At 51.5% G+C, this 21,376-nt stretch overlaps 1 protein-coding gene across 2 annotated transcripts in view; it reads right to left on the bottom strand.

Annotated features, from left to right (window-relative positions):
- Positions 1-107: 107 nt before the first annotated feature.
- Positions 108-21,376, bottom strand: part of GPD2 (glycerol-3-phosphate dehydrogenase 2) — a 47,881-nt gene continuing 26,612 nt past the window's right edge. For both annotated transcript variants that reach the window (XM_064435367.1, XM_064435368.1), the window contains exons 7-17: positions 16,499-16,651; positions 15,519-15,663; positions 11,325-11,518; positions 9,408-9,542; positions 8,990-9,165; positions 8,409-8,540; positions 7,943-8,101; positions 7,086-7,198; positions 6,938-7,016; positions 6,742-6,840; positions 108-3,281 (exon numbers count right to left, since the gene is read on the bottom strand). In XM_064435367.1, the coding sequence (XP_064291437.1) occupies positions 3,156-3,281; positions 6,742-6,840; positions 6,938-7,016; positions 7,086-7,198; positions 7,943-8,101; positions 8,409-8,540; positions 8,990-9,165; positions 9,408-9,542; positions 11,325-11,518; positions 15,519-15,663; positions 16,499-16,651 (1,511 nt within the window). In that variant the 3' untranslated portion in view covers positions 108-3,155. The remainder of the gene's footprint in view (positions 3,282-6,741; positions 6,841-6,937; positions 7,017-7,085; positions 7,199-7,942; positions 8,102-8,408; positions 8,541-8,989; positions 9,166-9,407; positions 9,543-11,324; positions 11,519-15,518; positions 15,664-16,498; positions 16,652-21,376) is intronic.

Raw genomic sequence — 21,376 nt, 5'->3', positions numbered from 1 at the left:
TTCTGCTCCCCCAGCCCACCCATCCCCACCTCCTCCTTCCCACAGAAACTTCCCCAGGGTGACTCCGAGGGACTTTTGCAATTGCCACACAAACTGCAAGAGAAAGGAACTTTTTTAGCCACTTTTATTGGTTCATGCTTTCAGTCCTTACTCAGTTAAAAACAAGGCACATTAAATACATCCTCTTATTGCTCATTAAACGCATGCGGCTCATTCCAGATATCAAAGGTAATAAATAATGGCAGGAAAACACCAAGACAGTTATAAAAATGACAACCCAGCTTCAAACACAGCAGTGAACTGCCCAGGCTGCAACAGGAACCTGACAACAGACCTAAGTGCCACGTGGAGACCTGCAGTGTGTCTGTACACGTATTTATACACACCCAGACACTGCACGGGCCCCCTCCCCACAGGGGCAGTTATTTACAACACCAAACTCCCACAGAAAACCAGAAATCTTCACACACACAATCCCAGCTCAGCAGGGCAAGGCAGTGGCATCACGCAGCTGTGCCCACAGTACGGGCACACAGAAAGCCCACAGAGCACAGCCAGCCCTCTGCAGACACCAGGGGACACGTAACACGTGGGAGCGTGCCATGGGTGCTGGGCAACACGTCAGCTGTCCCTGTCACTGCAGCCTGGCTGTGCCACGCAGGGAGCAGGAGGTGGCACAAAGCAAATCCATGTCCAGGACACATGCAGCCAGGAGAACCCACAGCCACATTCCAGATGCAGGATTAGCAAAACAAGAGAACAAAGAGCATACTTTGGCTACAACACAGAAACCCTGCTTTCCAGGTAAATTCAGGTTATTATTTTAACAATGCCAGCTAGAGAGGAGTGGAGAATTGCTCTTTAAACTGTACAAAAGCTGTTCAATAGTGAAAATATTTTTTCTGTACAAAAAACCTGTTCATCATTGGAAATATTTTTTTTCTTCACATGGCCTGGAGAAGATCTCATGACTTTTACTTTGTTTTATTTCGCCTTACACTTTTGTTAACAGCAGAATCCTGAAGCCCTTCCCTCTCCCACTGAGCCAAAATGACTGTGTGTTATACATTCATTTCCCTCCATTCTGCAGGACCTGTGAGATCTGTTACTGTGCGCTTGGAACACAAACATTCCATCCTTCACCTGAACATTCTGGAACACAGCTCAAAAGGAAAAGCCTTCAGGAGCACAGGGACAAACCCCTTTGTTCACTGGAAGGTCCTTGTGGTGTCAGATGTGCCAACTCCCCCTTCCTCAGCCCCTGCTCGAAGCACAAAGCCAGAACCTGAACAACATCTGCATCAAAAAACAAACTGAACATGCAAAAACCACCCGAACCGTTTTAGGTGAGTCTTACCCTTTTCTTTTGTATCTGCTGTTTTTCAACACCCAAATGTTTAATGTTTTTTTTTAAGGGCTCTGCTTCTGCAGCCAAAGACAGCATGTGCACTCGCTGTGCTACATCCACCACTCCCCAGCAGCTCCATTTGTGTCTGGAGCCATTTTCCCTGTTAAAATAGCCAAGGAATCCTTGCTGCTCACTCCTGCCCTGTTGGGCATCCCTGATGGATGTTATTTTCCATCAGTGGACATGGTGATACCAGTTAAATACATCAGATTTTACTTCAGCAGAAATTCTGACCCCTGGGAAGTGAAGCTTGGTTTGAGGTGGAAATTGCTGTACTCAGGGAACAGAGCAGATGCCAAATCCAGCAGAAAGCCAGGTCTCCCTGCCTTGTTCTACATCAGGCAGCAATCTCCCAGCTGATCTCAGCCCAGCCCAGCAGCAGCAGGACAACAGGCAGGTACAGCAGTGCTGGAAACAGCTCCAGTGAGGGCTCCATGCTTTGGTTGCTCATTTAGCCTGCTGAAAAACAGCCTTGTTTTTCTGGAAAAGTTAGTAGGATGCAAGACACACACTTTGTTTTTTTCACCGTGTTTGAGCATTTTAAAATTAACATTTAAGAATGTTGTGCTACCAAAACCTGCCCCATACTACACAGCATCAGGGTTTGCCCCACACTTGAAGCTCTTTTTAGCATAAAACACCTTTTGCCTTTATTTCACTGCACAAAGCACCACCTGCAGACAATGCCATTTATTAGAGGCAGTTTATTTGTGTTAACAGTGGAGAAGGGAAGCTCTGCCCAGCTTCCAGCTACGTTATTACCTCAGGTGATTAATCCAGGTGTCTTGTTTTCCAGCTGCAATTTCTGAGTGGCCAAGTACTGGCACCGCTGGAATAACAGGACAAACCCACCACCCACAGCAGCCTCGGGACAGGTCTCCAGCACCCCTGCCAGAAGCTGGGTTTGCTCTTTTGGAATGGTATCTCCACTCCAGGACACAGCTTTCCCTCTCCTGCTCCTTGGTGAAGAGGCAGAAGCAGCTTAGAGGTTTTGTGTTTGCAGAACTCAGTGCGTTTAAGGGCAGGACTCGCTCTGAGCACTCTGCTCCAAAGGAGAAGGAGATGCAAACGTTAATGGCTGGGGCAGGACTCACTGTGAGCAAGGTGTGCTCCAAAGGAGAAGGAGATGCAAACGTTAATGGCTGGGGCAGGATTCACTCTGAGCAGGGCTGCGCTTCAAAGGTGATACAAATATTAATGGCAGGGCAGGATTCACTTGGAGCATGGTGTGCTCCAAAGGTGATACAAATATTAATGGCTGGGGCAGGATTCACTCTGAACACTCTGCTCTGAAGGTGATATAAACATTAATGGTTGGGGCAGGACTCAATCTGAGCACCCTGCTTCAAGGTGATACAAACATTAATGGTTGGGGCAGGACTCACTCTGAGCAGGGATGTGCTTCGAAGGTGATGCAAACGTTAATGGCTGGGCCAGGATTCGCTCTGAGCACCCTGCTTCAAGGTGATAGAAACGTTAAGAGCTGGGGCAGGAGTCACTCTGAGCAAGGCGTGCTCCAAAGGTGATGCAAACATTAATGGCAGGGCAGGAGTCACTCCGAGCACCTGCTCCGAAGGAGAAGGCGATGCAAACCGCAGTGGCCGGGGCAGGACGCGCTGTGTGCCCCCGAGCCCTGCAGCCCGCAGTGCCAGCCGCAGCCGCACGCCCGGCCGGCCCCAGCAGCAGGGAATGACGGGGCCAGGCACACGGAGCGCGGCGCTCAGAGAGCTGCCCGGCACGCCGGGGCTCAGAGCCCGCCGCCGCTGCGGTCCACGGGGATGGCCTGGCGCCGCCGCAGGTTCTCCTCGGCGCTCTTCATCAGCACGGCCAGCCTGCTGCCCGACACACGGCCCTTCTGGATGGCACTCATCAGCTGGGGACACGGCACAGCGTCACTGCGCTGCCCACAGCCACCCCGCAGCACAAACCCCAGCTGCGGCCGGGCCCGGCTCCCACCCCGAACACCCCAGGACACTGCTCGGGGGCTGCGGGAGGGCAGCGCCGAGCAGGAGCCACCTGGCAGCAGCGCAGACAGCCATCGCCGCTGCGGGCTCCTCCACGACATTCAGAATGTGGGAGACCCAGCGCTGCACAGGCTGCCTGTGGTTATTTGTGATATTGATGCAGCTCACGGAAAATTCAGGATTTCTTTCCATTTAGGAAGACATTGTTCCCTATGAGGATGTCACAGGGTGCCCAGAGCAGCTGTGGCTGCCCCTGGATCCCTGGCAGTGCCAGGCCAGGCTGGAACAAGCTGATCTAGTGGAAGGTGTCCCTGGCCCTGGCTTGGAGATGAGCTTTAGGGTCCCTCCCAACCCACATCATGCAGGGATTTCATGATTCCTGATCCCAAACCTGCCCTTTCCACCCACATGCCTTTCTCTGGAGAGACACTGTACTTGACTCCCACAATTCTTTCAAATCCAAATTCCTTTATAGACTTTTAAAACTAATTTGCCTTTAAGTCCTGGCAGCTGGACTCTGCTCTCTCTCAGTGCTAGCTCACTACTGCTAAGATTTTAGTTAATTCTTTTTTATCCCATGGATAAAGCCAGCATTAGAGCTGAAATTACCTGCAGCCAGCTCTGCAGAGAGCGCTGGGGAAGCAATTGGCACTTGCCAAATGCAATTTCTTGCTCCCACTGACTGCAGGAATCCCTGAGATTCCTTCCTCCCATAGGAAAAGCTGCTCATTACACCTGCAGCTGGACCTGTGCAAACGTGGCGTGGCCTTCTCCCTGGCCTCCCTCCCAGTTCCAGAGCCACGGGGAGGAGGCCAGGGCTGTGCACAGACAGGGATCTCCCAGCAGCAGAGGCACGGCCTCCTGCCCAGCCACCAGCCTGCCAGGGCCTGGGGCGATGGGCTTTGGAGGAGTGGGATGGGCTGTAAGGCTCCCTCCCACTCAAACCACTCTGGCATTCCATGATCCCTCCTGACTCAACATGGGGCAGTTGCTTTTACGTCCCACCAGCAGTTCCAGGGCTCCCTGTCCCTCCTGGAGCACCCCTGGCTCTGCAGGAACCCTGTGCCCTGGGCTCTGTGCCAGCTGTGCTGCCCGCCTCGGGCAGCCCTGTGTGCCCCACCAGCCCATGGGCACCGAGCACTGGGGCTGCCAGGCCGCTCTCTGCCCGCCCTCTGAGGCCCCTCAGCCCCTGCTCTGCTCCCAGCTGCAGGCCAGCAGCCCCCAGGCACAACCTGCTCTATTTTCCAACACAAACCTCCACAAATATTTGCCCAGGGCTTGCACAAGTTCTGCGCTGAAACGCAATTACTTGAAAGTTTTCAGAAAGCAAACACTCAAGTATTGGGCACTGACTTAACAGATCCATTAAAAAATTAAACAAACATTTAATGCATTTTGCTCCTTCCATGGCAACCCCAGTTCATTTCAGTGGCACCTTCGTGCTTAGCACTGAGTGCTTCCCTGGAGGGGAAGGCACAGGAGAGGGCTCAGCCCTGCAGTGCCATCAGGTTCAGCTTTTCCATGTTTCAGGCTCTGTGCTGCTTTAGTGTGCAGTTCTGAGCTTCACATGAAGGGTTGCTGAGCTCTGTGCACAGAGCAGGGACACAAAACAATTCCTGCTCCAGCTGGGCACCAAGGACAAATGATCCCAATCCCAGCCCAGGAGCACAAAGCCCGTGGGCTGCAGAGAGAAAAACAAGCAGGGTGGGACTGCAGGGGCTGCAGTGGGGTTGGCCACTGAACTGCAATGTGCACATGGAGCAGAGCTGAGCCCAGGGAGAGACCCCGGCAGCGCTCGTGCATTTTGGGGCCATTTGGGTTCATCCTGGGGGCAGCCCTGGCTGGGCTCTGCTGCTGCCCGAGGTGCATCCATGGAGGAGATCCTTGAATCAATCCCTGCTTTATTCTGGAACTCTGCCCAGCCTCTGCTCCCTTCTCAAGGCATCCCCATTGCTGCTGCTCCACAGCCAGGCTGCTCTGGGAGATGTGCAGGAGCCACAGAGTGACACAGGTTTGCACAAACAACCCTGAAACACTCCTAAGCACGGCCTGGCCTTTGCATTCTGTGGAATGATGTAGGGCTGGCCATCCCTGGTGAGCCTGGTCAGCCTAGCAAAAACACCCCAGGAGGCCCCCAAACCCCACACAACAACAATTACTGATTGTTTCAGCTCCCCAGCCAGTGCACCCAACCTAACCAAACTGCAGCTAGCTCAGCCTGCAGAAAGGGCTGGGCTGCCCCACTGAAAGGCTTCCAGCGGGGGGACCAGGGTGTCCCTTTCCAGCAGCCAGAACCCAGCTGGGCTGCTCTCTCCCATTTGAACAGATCAGCATAAACTCCCAAAGCCATTGCTTCTCCTTCCCCCTGGCTTGCTTGGTTTGGTTTTTCCCCTTCCCCCAAATTCAGTACAGCCCCTCAGCTCAATTGCTGCATTTTAGGCAAATAAATACTCCTTTTTGCTAATGCTGGACACAACCTGTGAGAATTTTCTGCATTTAGATTCAACAATGGTGCTCTTATCCCCAGCTCATCTCCAGAGAGACAATTACCATTTCCTTTGCCTTGATCTTGTTTGTTTAACTTGACACAGTGAAGAAAGGGCTGACATTGACCAAAATCCCCAGCATTAATTTCTCTCCTGTTTGGCATTCATCATTGCCACTGGGCAGGGGAGACACGGCAGGCTCTGAAATACCACCCCAAAAAAGACCCCTCCAACACCAACCCAGCTGACAAACTGCATCTGCAAAGGGAGCACCCTTGGGTTTGCTTGAGAGCTCCCCAAAAAGCAGATGCATGTCATTTTTTTCAGAGAGACTGGGGCAATTTAGCCAATCTGGAAATCAAAATGGGTTATAGGTTCTGGGATGGGCCCTAACTACAAGCTCATTCTTTGTAATATTTGGCTTATTATTTAGTGTATTATCATTACAGTTATACCAATATTTAGCATTATAAATATTTGGTTATTTAGCTGTTTATTATTCCGTTTCTTAGTTTACTAATTTTTATAACAACCCTTCACAGCTGTGGATAATGTCAGTGTGCACACCTGTGCCACGCACTTTCCAGTGGACACCTGTATCATTTTAAATATGTTTAAACAGCATTTCTGGGCTTAAAATGCCAAATTCATGTCTGGACCGGGGCATACTTTGTAAATTGGACCCGTTCTTTGAGTCTGACTGGGAAAAAAAGACCCCTGACTTTCCAAGCTGCTTGAGGATGGCTCTGTGTGCCCCCTGTACCACCACCACCACAGGAACACTCCCCTGGTCTCCAACCCAGCCCTACAAGGGTGAAAGTTCCCTAGGTGTGTCTTTGCTGCTCACAAACCAGCCTCTCCTGGGAGCAGACGAGGCACGTACCTGCAGGAACTCGTTGAGCTCCACCTGCCCGTTTTTGTTGAGGTCCACCTCGTTGAGGATCTCGTGGAGGGTGTTCTCGTCCATCTGCACGCTGATGCTCTGCGTGAACGAGCACGGGAGCAGGGGCTCAGCAGCCTGGGCCTCACCTGGGACTCGGGCTGCTGCCAGAGGCAGCCAGGAGCACGGGGCAGCTCACCTGCAGCACGCGCTGCACGTCCAGGATGGTTATGAAGCCCTTCTTGTCCTTGTCAAACATGCGGAACCGCTTCTTGTACCTGCGAGGGAGGGGTTGGCACGTCAGGGCTGCAGGGCACAGCAGCACGGGCAGCCCCTGCCCCACTCACCTCTCAATGTCCGCAGGCACCAGGCTGATCTCAGAGCTGTCTGTTAATTGATCTGTTTTCACCTTGTAGCCCATTTCATAGTACAGGAATGTTTTAGCTGTTTCAAGCTCTTCCTACAATGAAAACACAAAACCTGAGTATCTCAGCAATAGCAAGTTGTCTTACAAGTATTTATTTTTTATATTTTACTATTAGATCTTCCACTTTACCAGTGCTTTTCTAAGGTCCCAAAATAAGGCAGACGGCAGCTGGGAAGTATCAAAAAGTTAAACTTAGGCACTTTTTACTCTTGGAAAAAGGTATCTGTGCTAGTAAAGACTTCTAATTTCTGTAAATGCTTTCAGGAGCGTCCACACCTTCAGTCACACACAGTCTGTCTGCCCCTTTCAGGAAGAAATGGCCTTTTTAGGCTAGGCCTACAACTTGTCATTTCTCTCCCACTTGATATCTTAGTGTGATGATTCACTCATCTGTCTAAAATCAGAAAAAAACCAGGGAGCTCAACACGAGGCAGGTTCTTTATGGTTACAGGACCTTCCTCTGCTGAGGCAGATCTGTTGAAAAGTGTCAGTAAAGCAAAATAACTGACAGGAACAGGACAGCAATGCCAAGCCTGCTTTCATTTCTAAGGCTGGGGAGCAACAGGATACAGATCTTCCCCTTCCCTGCCACCCCCTGGCCAATCCCAACCCATTTCACAGCCATTTGATAAAGCCTTCAGAATGAAATGCACCAAGTGACTCATTCTGCCGGGAATAAAACATCACTTGCAGTTCTCCATTCAACCAACCGGGACCCTTAGCGGGAAACTCCTCAAGCAAAACAAAGCAGCTGGAGCTGAAAGGGGCTCTTTGTACCTTCTTCTTCTGCTCACACCAGTTGAGCTCCTTGGCCATGATGTCCACGATGCGGGGCAGGGCCTCGTCGGCAGCCTGCACGTTGAGGAAGGCCAGGCGGGTGCGGCGCGAGATGATGTCCACGGCGGTGCGGGCGTACTCCTTCACCCCGTACACCACCTGGGGACAGGCACAGCAGGGCTGGCACCAGAGCACGCCGGGACAGCCCCTTCCCTGCGACCCTTCACAGAACCCACCTGGATCCAGCGTTTGTACGTGACGTACAAAACAGGCGCTGTATAAATATTTAATTGTGCATAAATATATGAATATGTATATATATAGATACATAAAGTGTGCGTCAGGTACAGGCACAGAAAACATCTTGGCCTCCCCAAAGGAAAGGGCTCAAGGAGATGTTTCAGAGCCACTGGCCTGCTCGTCCCAAGGACACAATCACAGAAGGTGACACGGTTTCCCCACATACCTCAGCTTCAATGTAAGGAAATTCAGATACCAGACGTTTCCCAACAATAGGCCACCTCTTCCCTGTCACCTGGGCTATTTTGGCCACCTCAAAAGCCTTGTCTCCATAGGTGGAAGCCAGGTGCTGAGCCACCTGTGGAGTGGAAAACAAATCCAGCATACTTTGAAACCACATGGAAGACACATTTTCCTTGCCATTCCCTCATCCCCAATAACAAACAGGCTGCCAAGGCTGTTGGAGTGTGACAGTGTGGGAGGAAGCTCTGTGCTGTGGGAGGCTGGACCAGCACTGCCCCGCCGTGTCTGTGCCACTGGGTCTGACAGCCCAGCTCTCCTGCCACACGGTGATCACGCTGCTGCACAGCTTGGGGGGCTCCAGGAACCACAGACCCCAGCAAGTCAGAGAGTTTTTAGCAGGAAACAGTCAAGATGAGGAGGAAGGAAAGAGGGGAAGATGATCAACAATTACTATATTTCTGTTAGAACTATCTCTGATCGGGCTCACCAGACCCTTGCCCAAGTTATGCTGGTGCCTGATTTAGGGAAAGACAAACCCCTGCAAGGCAGGAAGGCAGGACTCACCTCACTTTCCAGCCCGTAGTCCTGCACCAGTCTGATGTAGAGCGTGGGGCTCCAGTCGTGGGCCCCCTCCAGCTGCAGCCCCATGGTTCTGCAGGAGCCTGCCTGCAGCTTGTGCTCGCGCACGGCCGCGTCGATGGTGTCCCGTGCCATGGCACGGTACGTTGTCCACTTCCCACCTGGGGGAACAGTGCTCACCTCATCATTTGGGGAAAGCAGCAGGAATACAAGCTGTTACCCCCTACAGACAATCTATGTATTCCACAGATCACATGGCTGCTGCCAGGCCTGCTCCAAGCCGGTCCCGCTGCCACTGACAGAGCAGTTTGGTTATAGGAGCAGAAGAATTCCCGTGGAAGATTTTTGCATGAAATACCCCGGGGAAGCCCAGCAGAGCTGCAGTTGAAGGAACCCCCAGTACCTGCAATGGTGACGAGGCCGCTGTCGCTGATGGTCACCACGTGGTTCCGGGACAGGGACTGGGTGTCCTTGGAGTCGGGGTTGGTCACCAGGGGCCGGATGCCACTCCAGGCTGCCAGCACATCTCCTCTTCTCACTGTGCAGAGCCACACTGAGGCACGGCCAGCCCGAGCCCAGGGCTGCCCACTGGGCACTGCCAAGGGCTGCTCCACACCCTGCTCGGCCCTGGGCAACCCCCAGAGCTGGGAGAGCCCACTGAGCCAGGGGAGAAGCTGGGCTATGGAATCCCAGAACCACTGATGTTGGAAAAGCCCTCCCAGGCCACCGAGTCCAGCTGGTACCAATGCCCACCCTGTCACCAGCCCAGAGCACTGAGTGCCACATCCAGGTGTTCCCTGGACAGCTCCAGGGATGGGGACTCCAAACCTGCCTGGGCAGCTCCAGCCTGACCCCCCCTTTCCATGACAATTCTTCCCAATGAATCTGAACAGTCCTTACATTACATTTTATAAACCAAAATAAAGTTTGTTACATGAGTGTAACATCTGCTTTCAGATCTTCCAAGCTTTTCCTCTAGCTTGAAGGCTATTATTCCAAGATTTCCTCTTGACAAGCCATCTTTATCCACAGCCTTCACCCTAAGTGCAGCTACTAATTTGCTTTATACCAAAGTCTTTGGAACATGTTTTTAATACAACTTTCAAATGACCAATAATTGAAAAATCACTAAAAGGGTGTAAAAAACATCCCCCAAAGAACACGGAATAGATTTCCGAAATCAATGTGCTCTGCCAGCATGTTCAACCTGCCAAAATGAAGTGTTAATCACAGACACAAGACCCTGTATTAGGTTTATAAACTAATGAAACTACAGAAAGCAGCACGCGTGACGCTGTAATTAAGCAGCTGGAAGGTGTCCAAGCCTGTGGAAGTTGATAACCCTGGCACTGGCTCTGGCAGCAGAGGCAGGGCTGTCGAGGGGTGATATGGGCAGTGCCGTTGTTATTTCAGCTCCAGCCATCTATAAACAGTAATTGCACGGGAAAACCAGCACAGGCCCAGCTGGGCTGAGCCAGAGGGACTGAACACTTCCGAATGTGCTGCTGGAAAATACGTGGGAAACCAGGGAATGGCTGGGCTTGGGACAGACCTTACAGCCCATCCCATGGCAGGGACATCTTCCCCTGTCCCAGGCTGCTCCAAGCCCCATCCAGCCTGGCCTCGGGCACTGCCAAGGATCCAGGGGCAGCCACAGCTGCTCTAGGCACCCTGTGCCAGGGCCTCACATTCCCCCCAGGGGAGAATTTCTTCCCAATATCCCATCTAATCTCTGTCCTATTCACATTCCCATCTCCCTCTCTGGTCTCCTGCACTTCCAACACAACTGCTGCTCCAGACACTCAACAGGAGCTTCCCTGGACACTTCAGAACTTCATACAACATTAAGACATCAAGTCTCCACTTCAGGAAACAAGGAATTGAGCATTTCCCATCTCCAGACAGCAGGTCTTCCTATACCTAGGTATGTTACAGTGTTCTTGCCTGAGTGCTTTTCAGACTTTTTTTAATGCTGCAGCAGAAACGCAGCAGTACAAATGCTCTAGCAGAATAAATTAAATAAACCAAACCCCCGCTCTGGAGGGAAGACGGCTGCCCAGGGCAGTGGTGGCGTCACCCTCCCCGGAGGTGCCCAAAACCCAAGTGGATGTGGCACCTGGGAGATGTGTTAGTGGTGACAGTGGCAGTGGCTGCTGGGGACTGGCTGGTCTGGAGCACTGCACAGCTCATGCTGACACCTCAGCCCACTGGTTTCACACAGCCAGATCCCAGGAGCCACAGCTTCAGGCAGCAGCACGTTCTCCCCCAGGCTGGAATGCCCCCCCAGCCCAGCCCCTCCAGGAGGGGCTCCCGGGGTTACCTTCCACGTCCGGGCCCAGGTAGTTGCGCACTTCGCTCAGGATGAAGTTGATGTCCTCCTCCGTGGGGATGGGGTGGGAGGTGACATCCGTGGGGCTGTCCGTGGTCCCTGCGATGGTCATCTTCTCCCAGGGCAGGAAGAAGATCACTCTGCCGTCGCTGGTGGCCGGGTCCAGCAGCCCCATGTTGTCAGGGCTGGAAGAGAGGAGGGGCCTGGCTCAGACCAGAACAGGGGGTGGCACCTGGGGGCTGCCCCTGCACCCCCACTGCCCAGGCAAGGACTGGCACACCACACCTGTTCCCAGGTAAAGGGGTTAATAAATCAACAAATAATGGATTTCACGTGTGGCCAAGACATGGCTTTACACATAGATCCCAGAAGTTTGGAGAAAGAAGGCCCGTGGATGTTTTTAAGCCATAAAATCATAGTGATTCCTCCAATCTGCTTCCACAATAAAGGTCGAGCGGGAGGGGTGAAGGGTGGTGACTGAGAAGAAAAGGAGAACAAAGAAAAGAAATGAAGACATTTAAGGAATATCCTTGCAGTGACACTAAGCCTGAGTTTGTCACCACCTGCCACTTCAGCAGGAAGGAACACCCACAGACTCCCGAGGGATTTGGAGAAAGGAACGTGCTCTGAGTGCTTCCAGCTCTGTTCCTGAATGGGGAACTGTGCTTTGAGGAAAAAAAGCAAAAGGGACACTCAGTGGATGCTGCTACTCAGGCATTTTTCATTACTTCTGCCAGTGCCACAACAGAATGATTCAGTGCAAGGATGAAAAACCGTAGTGCTTTGGATAGATTTTAATTCATGTATCAGATTTTTCTGGTGTAATGTAAGAAAGATACCCACAGTATAAATCCACTACCTCCTCATGGCTTATTAAAAAGCTCTGCTTGTATTTCAGAAGACAAAAGGCTTTTATAAACACTTCAAAGTAAACAGCTTTTATGTAGGAAAACATTGAACTGCCCCATTTTTCGATCATTTTTGCTTCAAGGACTGATGCTGACTTTCATTTAAGGTGCTGCAACTCCCTTTACAAACATGTGCAGTGAGGTCAGGGCTCTTCACCCTGCTCCTGAGGTACAGGGGGCACATGGAAGGAGGGCAGGAGGTGCAGATTTAGGTGGCAGTTATGGACTTCAGGGGGGAATTATTCAGTGGACTCAAATCCTAAGGCAGGCAAAGACCTGCTTGGGTGGGATTTACCTATTCAAGCTGAATATTGCATTTTTAGGAAGTCTGAAGTGATTACTGAAGGGAAGTTGGCAATATCTGGCAAGGTTGGGAGAGAGGCTGAGAATTTCATAGCTAGCATGTATATTAGACCCATTTTAGCTGATATTTATAGACAGCTTAGGCACACGGTGGCAGAGGTACAATCTAATAGGGGAAGTCAACACAGGTTTGGGAAAGGTAAATCACCTCAGACAAATGATTACTTTTTAAAATGAAAAAGCTGTTGATTTAGAGACAGAGGAAATCAGAGGTTTAATATACAGTATCAGAATTCAGAAACTTCATAGACATTTTCTTCAAAGTATGAAATTTTTTTGATGTGATTTCATAAAACCTGTTAAAAACAAGCAAGAGAAACAAACAAAGACTTCCAACTAAGTTTCCCCACAGCACCTCTGGACTGAAGTGTTTTAGATTGCACAGCAAGTGCTGAGAAAGGCTGGAACAGTTTTTCATATGCCAATTATTTACTGAACCACTGATACCAGCTATCCTGGGAAGCTCTCTCTCCATGCCCTTTGCCATGCTTGTTCCAGCTTATTTAAATAACTAAAGAACCACCCAAACAAATGCAAAATAAGGTGTTTTGCATCAGAAAGAAGCATCTTAACACCCAAATACTGGCCTTCCTGAGGCCTCAGGAGTCATGCTGCTGCACACCAGGAATACCTCCGAAACAACACGATTTTATGAGGCAAGAATTCCTACAACTCCACCATGGATGGGAGAAGGAGGTAAGAGCCATGTAGCCGTGGTGAGATTTCTCTTTAAAGATGGCTAAAATGGGCAAATTGAGGATTGGAAACTCCTACATGAAGCATAAAGCAATGCCTTTACAGAGAAATGTAGAGGCTAAAGTCTGGGAGATTCATGGAAGGTCTTGGATCCACGGAAGATCTCCAGCTGAAGAAGCATTTGACCAAAGCACCACAAACGCAATTAAAGAATGATAAAAAGTGACTTTCCATAGAGAAGAAGGGAGGTGCAACAGGCAAATTTACCTGGAATGTGGAATGGAGAGCAGAGAGGAAAATTCCAGAAAGACAGAAACATCTGAAATTGGTCAGAAGGGAGAGGAAAAAGCCTTGCCTTCACAGACACATTCCAGGCAGGAAGCCTAATTAATGAGGGGAGGAATTCTGGGACTATTAATGAAGGACATCAATGAGTAAGAAACCCATGGGGAGTGAATGCATTAGGTTAACATTAGTTTTACAAAATCTTGACTATATTTATAACTAAAACCCTCTAGATGTTAAAAAAGAATAATAATTTGTGTGACTGTGGGCCAAAATCCTGTAACACATTCACAGGGCACACGTGGACACGGTGAAATGCCAACCTTCCTGTGCGGAGCAGTGTTCCTTGGCACCACGAGAAGGAAGGCCTGATACCACCAAGATTAAATCCCACGAGTGTTTTCTATTTAGCAGACAGTTCCCTGCTTTCAGCTATCCCACTCCAAGGAAATTCAGTGCAGTGCTATCTTATCAGCTGTGCTCTGGAGGCAGTGTGTGGGCAGATACTATTTTCCAAGGAAAGTAATGCCCACATGCTGACATACACCGGGGAACACGGAGAACAAGACTTCTCCACATTTCCAATTAAAATTATTGGGTTATTACAGAATAAATAAATCAGAGCTCTCAAGCGTATCCAGCCATCTTCTACTTTGAATTTACCAAGTGAGTCCAGGTTCTAAAGCTTTCCATGTTTTTGTGTAGGTCCATAAAGCTAATCACACACATCCTTCTCCTGGCATATGAGGAAACTGGGATTACAGCCCATTTCTCCACATTTTTAGTACTTTAAAGCAGCTATCAGGTCATTTTACCATTTTTCATGGAGAAAGATACAAAAATGAAAAAAAAAAAAACCCAGAAGAGAATGAGAGAATGCAGGGGTGATTTTACACCAGGCCAAAAATGCCTCAATTTTACAGTGTGTGGTGGTGTCCTGTTGGGACAGCTCTGGCAGAAGCACCCCGTGGTGCACGGGAAGGCTGAATTCCCATTCTGAGACGGGCTGTGGAAGGCATTACTGCAAGGGCACTGTATCAACACAACTGGGCTAAGTCCATAAAGGGGAATTTCCATTAGGATGCTAATGACTTCAGGAAGCAAAGGTAATATTTGAGCTCCGACTGACAAGGCTGGCTCGGGAGAAGGGGATTTGGCTTTGCACAGCAAACAGGGAGAGGAGCAGGAGACTGCAGGGAGCAGAGTGCCACGGGAACCTCTCCTGGAACACGGAGGGCACGTCCTGGCCACCAAAACCCCCACGGGTGGGCTTGGGGCCACAGCAAATGTGGTGGTGCTAGTCTGAGCTACTTCTATTGCCTGTGACAGTAATTATTATAACTGATTACCCTGCCCATCCTATCACTTATTCTGTGCTTCTGCACTCCTGTTTTCTCTGAGCAGAGCCACATCCCAGCAGAATCACTGCACAAGGAGTTTCATATGTGAAGTCAGGCAGTGGAACAAGATGATCTCTAAAGTCCCTTCCAACCCAGACCACTCTGTGATTCCATGATTTAACAGGACAAGAGATTCTGTAAGAAGGTGCAACCTCTCTGGAAGGTTTTACATGCTCCCTGTGTCCCTGAGGGGGTGACCAAGCAGCAGCACACTCAGCTCAAAGGCATCACTGAAACAGGTGCTTTCACACCTGGGGATGTGCTGCCTAAACGCCTTCTGCTTCAGCAGGAGCCGTGCCTTGGGGAGCTCTAACTAAAATCTACACGGCTTCAGTCTGTTCTGAATAGATGAAATTGTTCTCCTCACCGGCACAGCGCCAGGATCCTCTTTGAAAAACACAAACAAAAATCAGACTCAAACTGTGCGCTGCGAACTGCCGCAGAGCCAGCGGTGCGCCTCTCCCAGCTGATTTATTCGGCAGCAGCAGAGACTGCAAATGGTGTCACAGGGCAGCAGGCTCCCTGTGCCTCACCTGTAATAACCAGGCATCACGATATGCACGCCTGCGCTGGGCTGACAGATGTTGGGCACCTCCTGATCATCCATTTTGCGGACTGAGTCTGTGAAAGGTCCCGTGGCATTGATAACACACTTGGCTCTGACATCGAACTCCTTCCCTGTGAAAGAAAACAGTATCAATCACAGACACCATTTGCTTCCTGCTCACTGATGCTCTTGGTTATTCATCTCTCTATGAACTCAACCTACTGTAAAGTGTACCCTGCGTGTCTGAACACAACAGCTGGGACGGCTTCTAAAAATTAACTAAGTGTTCACTCAACACGAGATTTGAGAGAATTGTTTTAGAGCGGAATCCCAGCTTATCTGTAAGGGCAGAAGAGAGGCAGGCGGGGTGGGAGTTGCTCAGCTGAAATCTGCCTCTCAAGAAGAGAGATTTCAGTCTCAGCCCGCAGACTCGGTAAATGGCATTACTACTGTACAGCACGGAGCCTTTTACAATGTCATCTTTGCTTGACAGAAGGGCTGGGATGCAAAGCTCAGTCCGGCCTGCCAAAACACTGGGGTTTGAGTGAGAAATGTGACACAAGTGGAAGCTGAGTGACACTAACGGCATGGCCCAGAAAGATGGCTCCTGTGCTGGTTCAGGGCTGTTTGCAATGGCCCTGCTCCTCCCTCCTGTGTCACTGTCCCCTGCAGTGCACCCTGCACATCCTACACACCTGTGAGCACATCCCTGCAGTGCACCCTGCACACCCCACTCACCGGTGAGCACATCCCTGCAGTGGGACCCTGCATACCCCACACACACACCCTAAACCCCATACACACCCCAAACCCCAGACTCACTCGTGAGCACCTCTCTGAAGCGCACACCCCACATACCCCACAGACCCCACAGGCCCCAGACACCCCACTCACCGGTGATCACGTCCCTGCAGAGCACACCCCACACACCCCACAGACCCCACAGGCCCCAGACACGCCACTCACCGGTGAGCACGTCCCTGCAGCGCACGCCGCAGACGCGGCCCGTGTCCGTGCTCTTGAGCAGGTGCCGCACCTCGGTGTAATTGGCGGTGGCAGCGCCGTAGCGCGCGGCGGTCAGGGCGATGGCCAGGTTCATGCGCGCGTCGTTGTGCTGTCCTGCAGGGAAGGACAGCCGTCACCCGCAGCACGGCCGGCGCCACGGCAGCGTGTCAGCACGGATCTGTCACAGCTGTCCCTGTCACATCGCGTACCGCTGACGGCCACTCGCTGCCGGGCTCTGCGCGCAGCGCCGGGCCGGGCCGTGAGGGCAGCGCCGCGTCCAGCGCGCCCCGCGGGCTGGGCCTGACCCACGGGCTGGGACTGACCCACGGGCTGGGCCTGACCCATGGGCTGTGTGTGACCCATGGGCTGTCAGCCCCACACGGGCTGGGCCTGACCCACACGGGCTGTGCGTGACCCACAGGCTGGGCCTGACCCACAGGCTCTGCCTGTCCCACGGGCTGTGTCAGCCACACGTGGGCTGTGCCTGCCCCACGGGTTGTGCCTGCCCCACGGGCTCTGTCAGCCCCACACGGGCTGGGCCTGCCCCACGGGCTTGGCCTGCCCCATGGAGCTCTGCCTGCCCCACAGGCTCTGCCCATCCCACGGGCTGTGTCAGCCACACACAGGCTGTGCCTGCCCCATGGGCTGTGCCTGCCCCACAGACTGTGTGTGACCCACAGGCTATGCCAGCCCCACACGGGCTGTGCCTGCCCCATGGAGCTCTGCCTGCCCCACAGGCTCTGCCCATCCCACGGGCTGTGTCAGTCACACATGGGCTGTGCCTGCCCCATGGGCTGTGCCTGCCCCACGGGCTGTGTGTGACCCACAGGCTATGCCAGCCCCACACGGGCTGTGCCTGCCCCACACACACCGAGCTTCTCGCTGAGGGTCTGCACCGCTGCACTGAGCAGCACACAAACCAGCCTTCCCTTTCCTTTATCATCCTGCTCTAACTCGGTACCCATATCCAGGATTTTGACAATACAACTGGTATTAACCAACAAGTCTGATCACCAAGTGAACGAACACATGACACTCGACATCCAAAACATCCTTTTAGAGACTCTGCTACATTTAACGGGGGTTTTTTTGGTATATTCCTTTTAACTTCCCAACATACAAGATAAAAGCAACCAAAAAAGAGAAATAAGTGGACAAGAATTAATGAAGGATTCTTAACACATATCATTAAAGATTTATTACTGAAATTCCCTCGTTAAAGAAAACCAAGAGAGAGGTGGAAGGACTGTGAGGGGAAGATGATTAATTACTCTGAAATACTGGCTTCACCTGAGACTTCTCCTATTTATTATTGCACTGAAGTTGGAGGTCTGGATGCTGGCTGGAAAGAATTACTATACATTGAAGGGGCCAGGCTCTGTGTGTCCTGAATAATTAATTTCCGAGCAGGCTAAACTTCCTGAGGTTCACTTCCCCACCTGCTTGGACCACTCCTATCGCAGACCATACTGATAAAGTGATAAATTTGTAATAGATACTGTAGGTGATTTATGTTGCCAGCATTCCCAGCATTTAGTATAAATGGTTTATGTAAAGTTTGGTCCTTCGGATTCTGCCTGCGCAAATCTCCAACCCCCGTGCAAATCATCTGTTCCCAGCTAAAAGGGCAAAGTTATAAAGATGGGATCAATGGCCTCGCAAGCACCACCTCCCCTCCCCAAACCCCTCATTCCAACCCAGCCCAGGCTGTGCAGTGCCATCCGTCTTCAGCTATGAGAAAAAAAGTTACACAAAGTGTACAGAAACGGCAGCATGATAAAGCACCGATGAAGAAACAAACAGTAACTCCAATTCCACTCAGCAAACAATGCCCAGAATCAGCCGCAACAACGGAAGAACAGCAAAACAACTGAGCAAGATGTCAGGAAAAGTTGGGGATGCTCCATCACACGAGATGCACGAGAGGGAACAACCATCGGTCAGAGCTGGCAGGCCAAGCTCTCAGTAAATGCACGGGCCCTGCTGCTGCTGCCGTAGCAGGGAGGGATAAATGACCTTATGAGGTTCACCTCCAAGCTGCCCACTTCCAGGCAGGGTTGAGAGAAGGTACAGCTCGTGTACAGAGGGAGCACTGGGTGAAAAAGGGACAAAGGACAGAGACAAGCTGCGGTGCAGCAGCTGCTTAGCTGCTTCCACATAACAACAGGGATTCCAGAAGAGCCCAGGGCTCAGGGAAGGACTGGATGTGGCACTCGGTGCTCTGGGCTGGCTGATGAGGTGAGGTCACAGCTTGGACTCGATGCTCTTGGACGGCTTTTCCAAATAAATGCTTCAGTGATTCTGTAACCAGGAAACGCTCCCCTAGCCTGTGGCCAGGGGCTCTCAGGAGCTCATTGCTCTGGAAATATCCCCTTTACCTGGGGCTGAACTGGGGCCAGCCCGAGCCATGGCACCGCAGGACTTGGCTGTCCCAGGCTACGCAGCAGCACCCCTGAGGCAGGGCCCCCAAAACCCAAACCCTGCCGTGCCATCGGCACAGGGGGATCTGCTCCCCCCTTGCCGCAGGACCCTGGGGCCAGGGGCGTTCAGACCCCCCAGTCTGCTCCTGCCAGCAGTGCCCCAGGTGGCACCGACACAAACCCCACCCTCCTGTGTGCCCTGGTGTGGGGATTCATCACACCCAGCACGACCCCACTTCAGCCAATATTAGCTTTGGTCTATGGAGCCCTGACTGTTTAAATTTGGCGAGTTTGCCTCTTCCCAGATTTGTCACTTATTTGTCCAGAGCAAAAGCAATCCAGAGAAGCCAATCAGCAGAATAAATAATGTGGAAATGGGTAGCTTCTATAAAACCAAACTTCAAAGTAATTGTTTAGCAAGCCCCAAATCCAAAGGCTGCTCGGCGTTTTGTTGAGCCTCCCAATGCTCCTTAAGTCAGAGTGAGCTCAGGACACTCTCAGCACATGCCAGGATTTGGACCACTGTGCTCAAAACAACATTTTCCTCCTTTCTCTGAACCTCTCATCCATTTTCCCCTCATCATTATTCTGACGCAAGAACCCCTGTGCTATTACTCACTCCTCAGCTGTCCAAAAGCAACTGAGTGCCCATGGAATGCATTTGGAGGCAGAGGACTGGGAAATAACCAGTTCCTGATTAACTGCACGGCTAGAAAACCACACTGGCTTCAGATTGATGTGACCTACAGTGTGGAGTCCTTGAGTATTTCACGGCATGAACAGCAGAGATCTGGAGAGGTCTGGGTTTGAAAGGAGTAAAGAGTGACTTCCCACCTTGGGAATTTATCATCTGTGGAGAACAACAGCGCGGTTTAGGGAGATGGGGTCACAGGATAGTGGCTCTGTACTCAGCAACAGCTGCGGTTTGCCTTTTCTTTTAAGGCCTGCCAACTGGCATGTGTGTATTCTCCCCTAGACAATGACAGTAAAATCCTGTACTTGAACAGAGAATCAGAATATCCTGGACTGGGAGGGAGGCACAGGGATCACAACTCCCTGCCCTGCACAGGCACCCCAACAATCCCACCCTGTCCCTGGGAGCAGTGTCCAAACGCTCCTGGAGCTCTGGCAGCCTCGGGGCTGTGCCCATTCCCTGGGGAGCCTGGGCAGTTCCCAGCACCCTTCACCCACAGGGGAAGCACCTTTTCCTGGCCTCCAGCCTAAACCTCTCCTGACACAGCTGCAGCCCTTCCCTCAGGTCCTGTCCCTGGTCCCAGAGAGCAGCGATGGGAGCTGCTCCTTGGGAGGGAGCTCCAGACTGCAATGGTGATCTTTAACACTCTAGAGAGAAAGGGAAGGACACAGCAAAGCCAAGGTTTGGCATCTCAGCCTTTCCGACCTTGCAATCAGCTGCCATTCTCCCCAGACACAGAGATCCCCAACACCAGAGAACAGCACCCCCAAGCTTTAGCTCCTCCAGCCCAGACGTGTAAAGCTCTCTTGACACGAGCATCGTGGCACCTTCCCAGGGTGCTTGTTCCATGATTCCACACCAAGAAACCCGGGGGTGTGATCAAAGCAAGGAACCCCAAATCCCAGGGAGGCCCTGGATTACCCACCACAGCCATCCTTGTCCTGCACAGCAGCCACTGGGGCTCCAAAGACAAACAGGACAGTGATCCCCCTCCTTGCTGCCACAGGTGCCCCTCAGTGATCCTCTGGGGTTTTCCAAATACTTCAGCCAAAATGTTATTTTCTAACAACAGAAGGGCTAAGCCAAATTAATTTGGCATCCTTCTCCACAGGTATGCCCCTGAAGATCCCCTGCATCTCCTAAGTGTAGGCAACACGGTGAAATGGTACCTGTGGCATTGCCCAAGAAGAGATGCTCAGCAGTGCCCCGCCTGGAGAGGACTCTGCTGCTCCAGGGCTGGGTTTGAGCACTTGTTCCTTGCATGGTGGCAGATGTCACCTGCTGCATCCTGACAGAAGGCAGCCACAGCTCAGCACACTGGGAGAAGCCTCCCTGAGCCAACTGATGGAACATGCTCAGCTCTCTGCAGCTCCTGTGTAGTGCCTCTTGGAAATAGCACGGAAAACTGAAACAATCATCCCTCCCTTATTTGTTGTTTTCACCTGCTGTAATATGGTGACAATGAAGAGATACTTTCATTTTTACTAAGGGTAGTCAACCAAGCTTTTCCCAAAACACTGGCCTAAGTGCTTTCACCAAATTAACACTGAACCCTCTAAGAAACCCCCTCAATCCTGGAAGCCACACTGCTGAGGACATTTAGTGTGCAAAGACAGTTTGAGTAAGTCTGTCCCACACCATGTTAAGCCCAACAGTGATGCCATTTGGTTTATAATTTCTTATTTTTGTGTAATTTGGGAGAATTCTATTTTCACTCCTTAGTAG

Source organism: Passer domesticus, chromosome 10, assembly GCF_036417665.1.
Source record: "Passer domesticus isolate bPasDom1 chromosome 10, bPasDom1.hap1, whole genome shotgun sequence".
In the NCBI taxonomy this organism is placed as follows: Eukaryota; Metazoa; Chordata; class Aves; order Passeriformes; family Passeridae; genus Passer; species Passer domesticus.
This window is presented reverse-complemented; position numbering and strand designations above follow the sequence as displayed.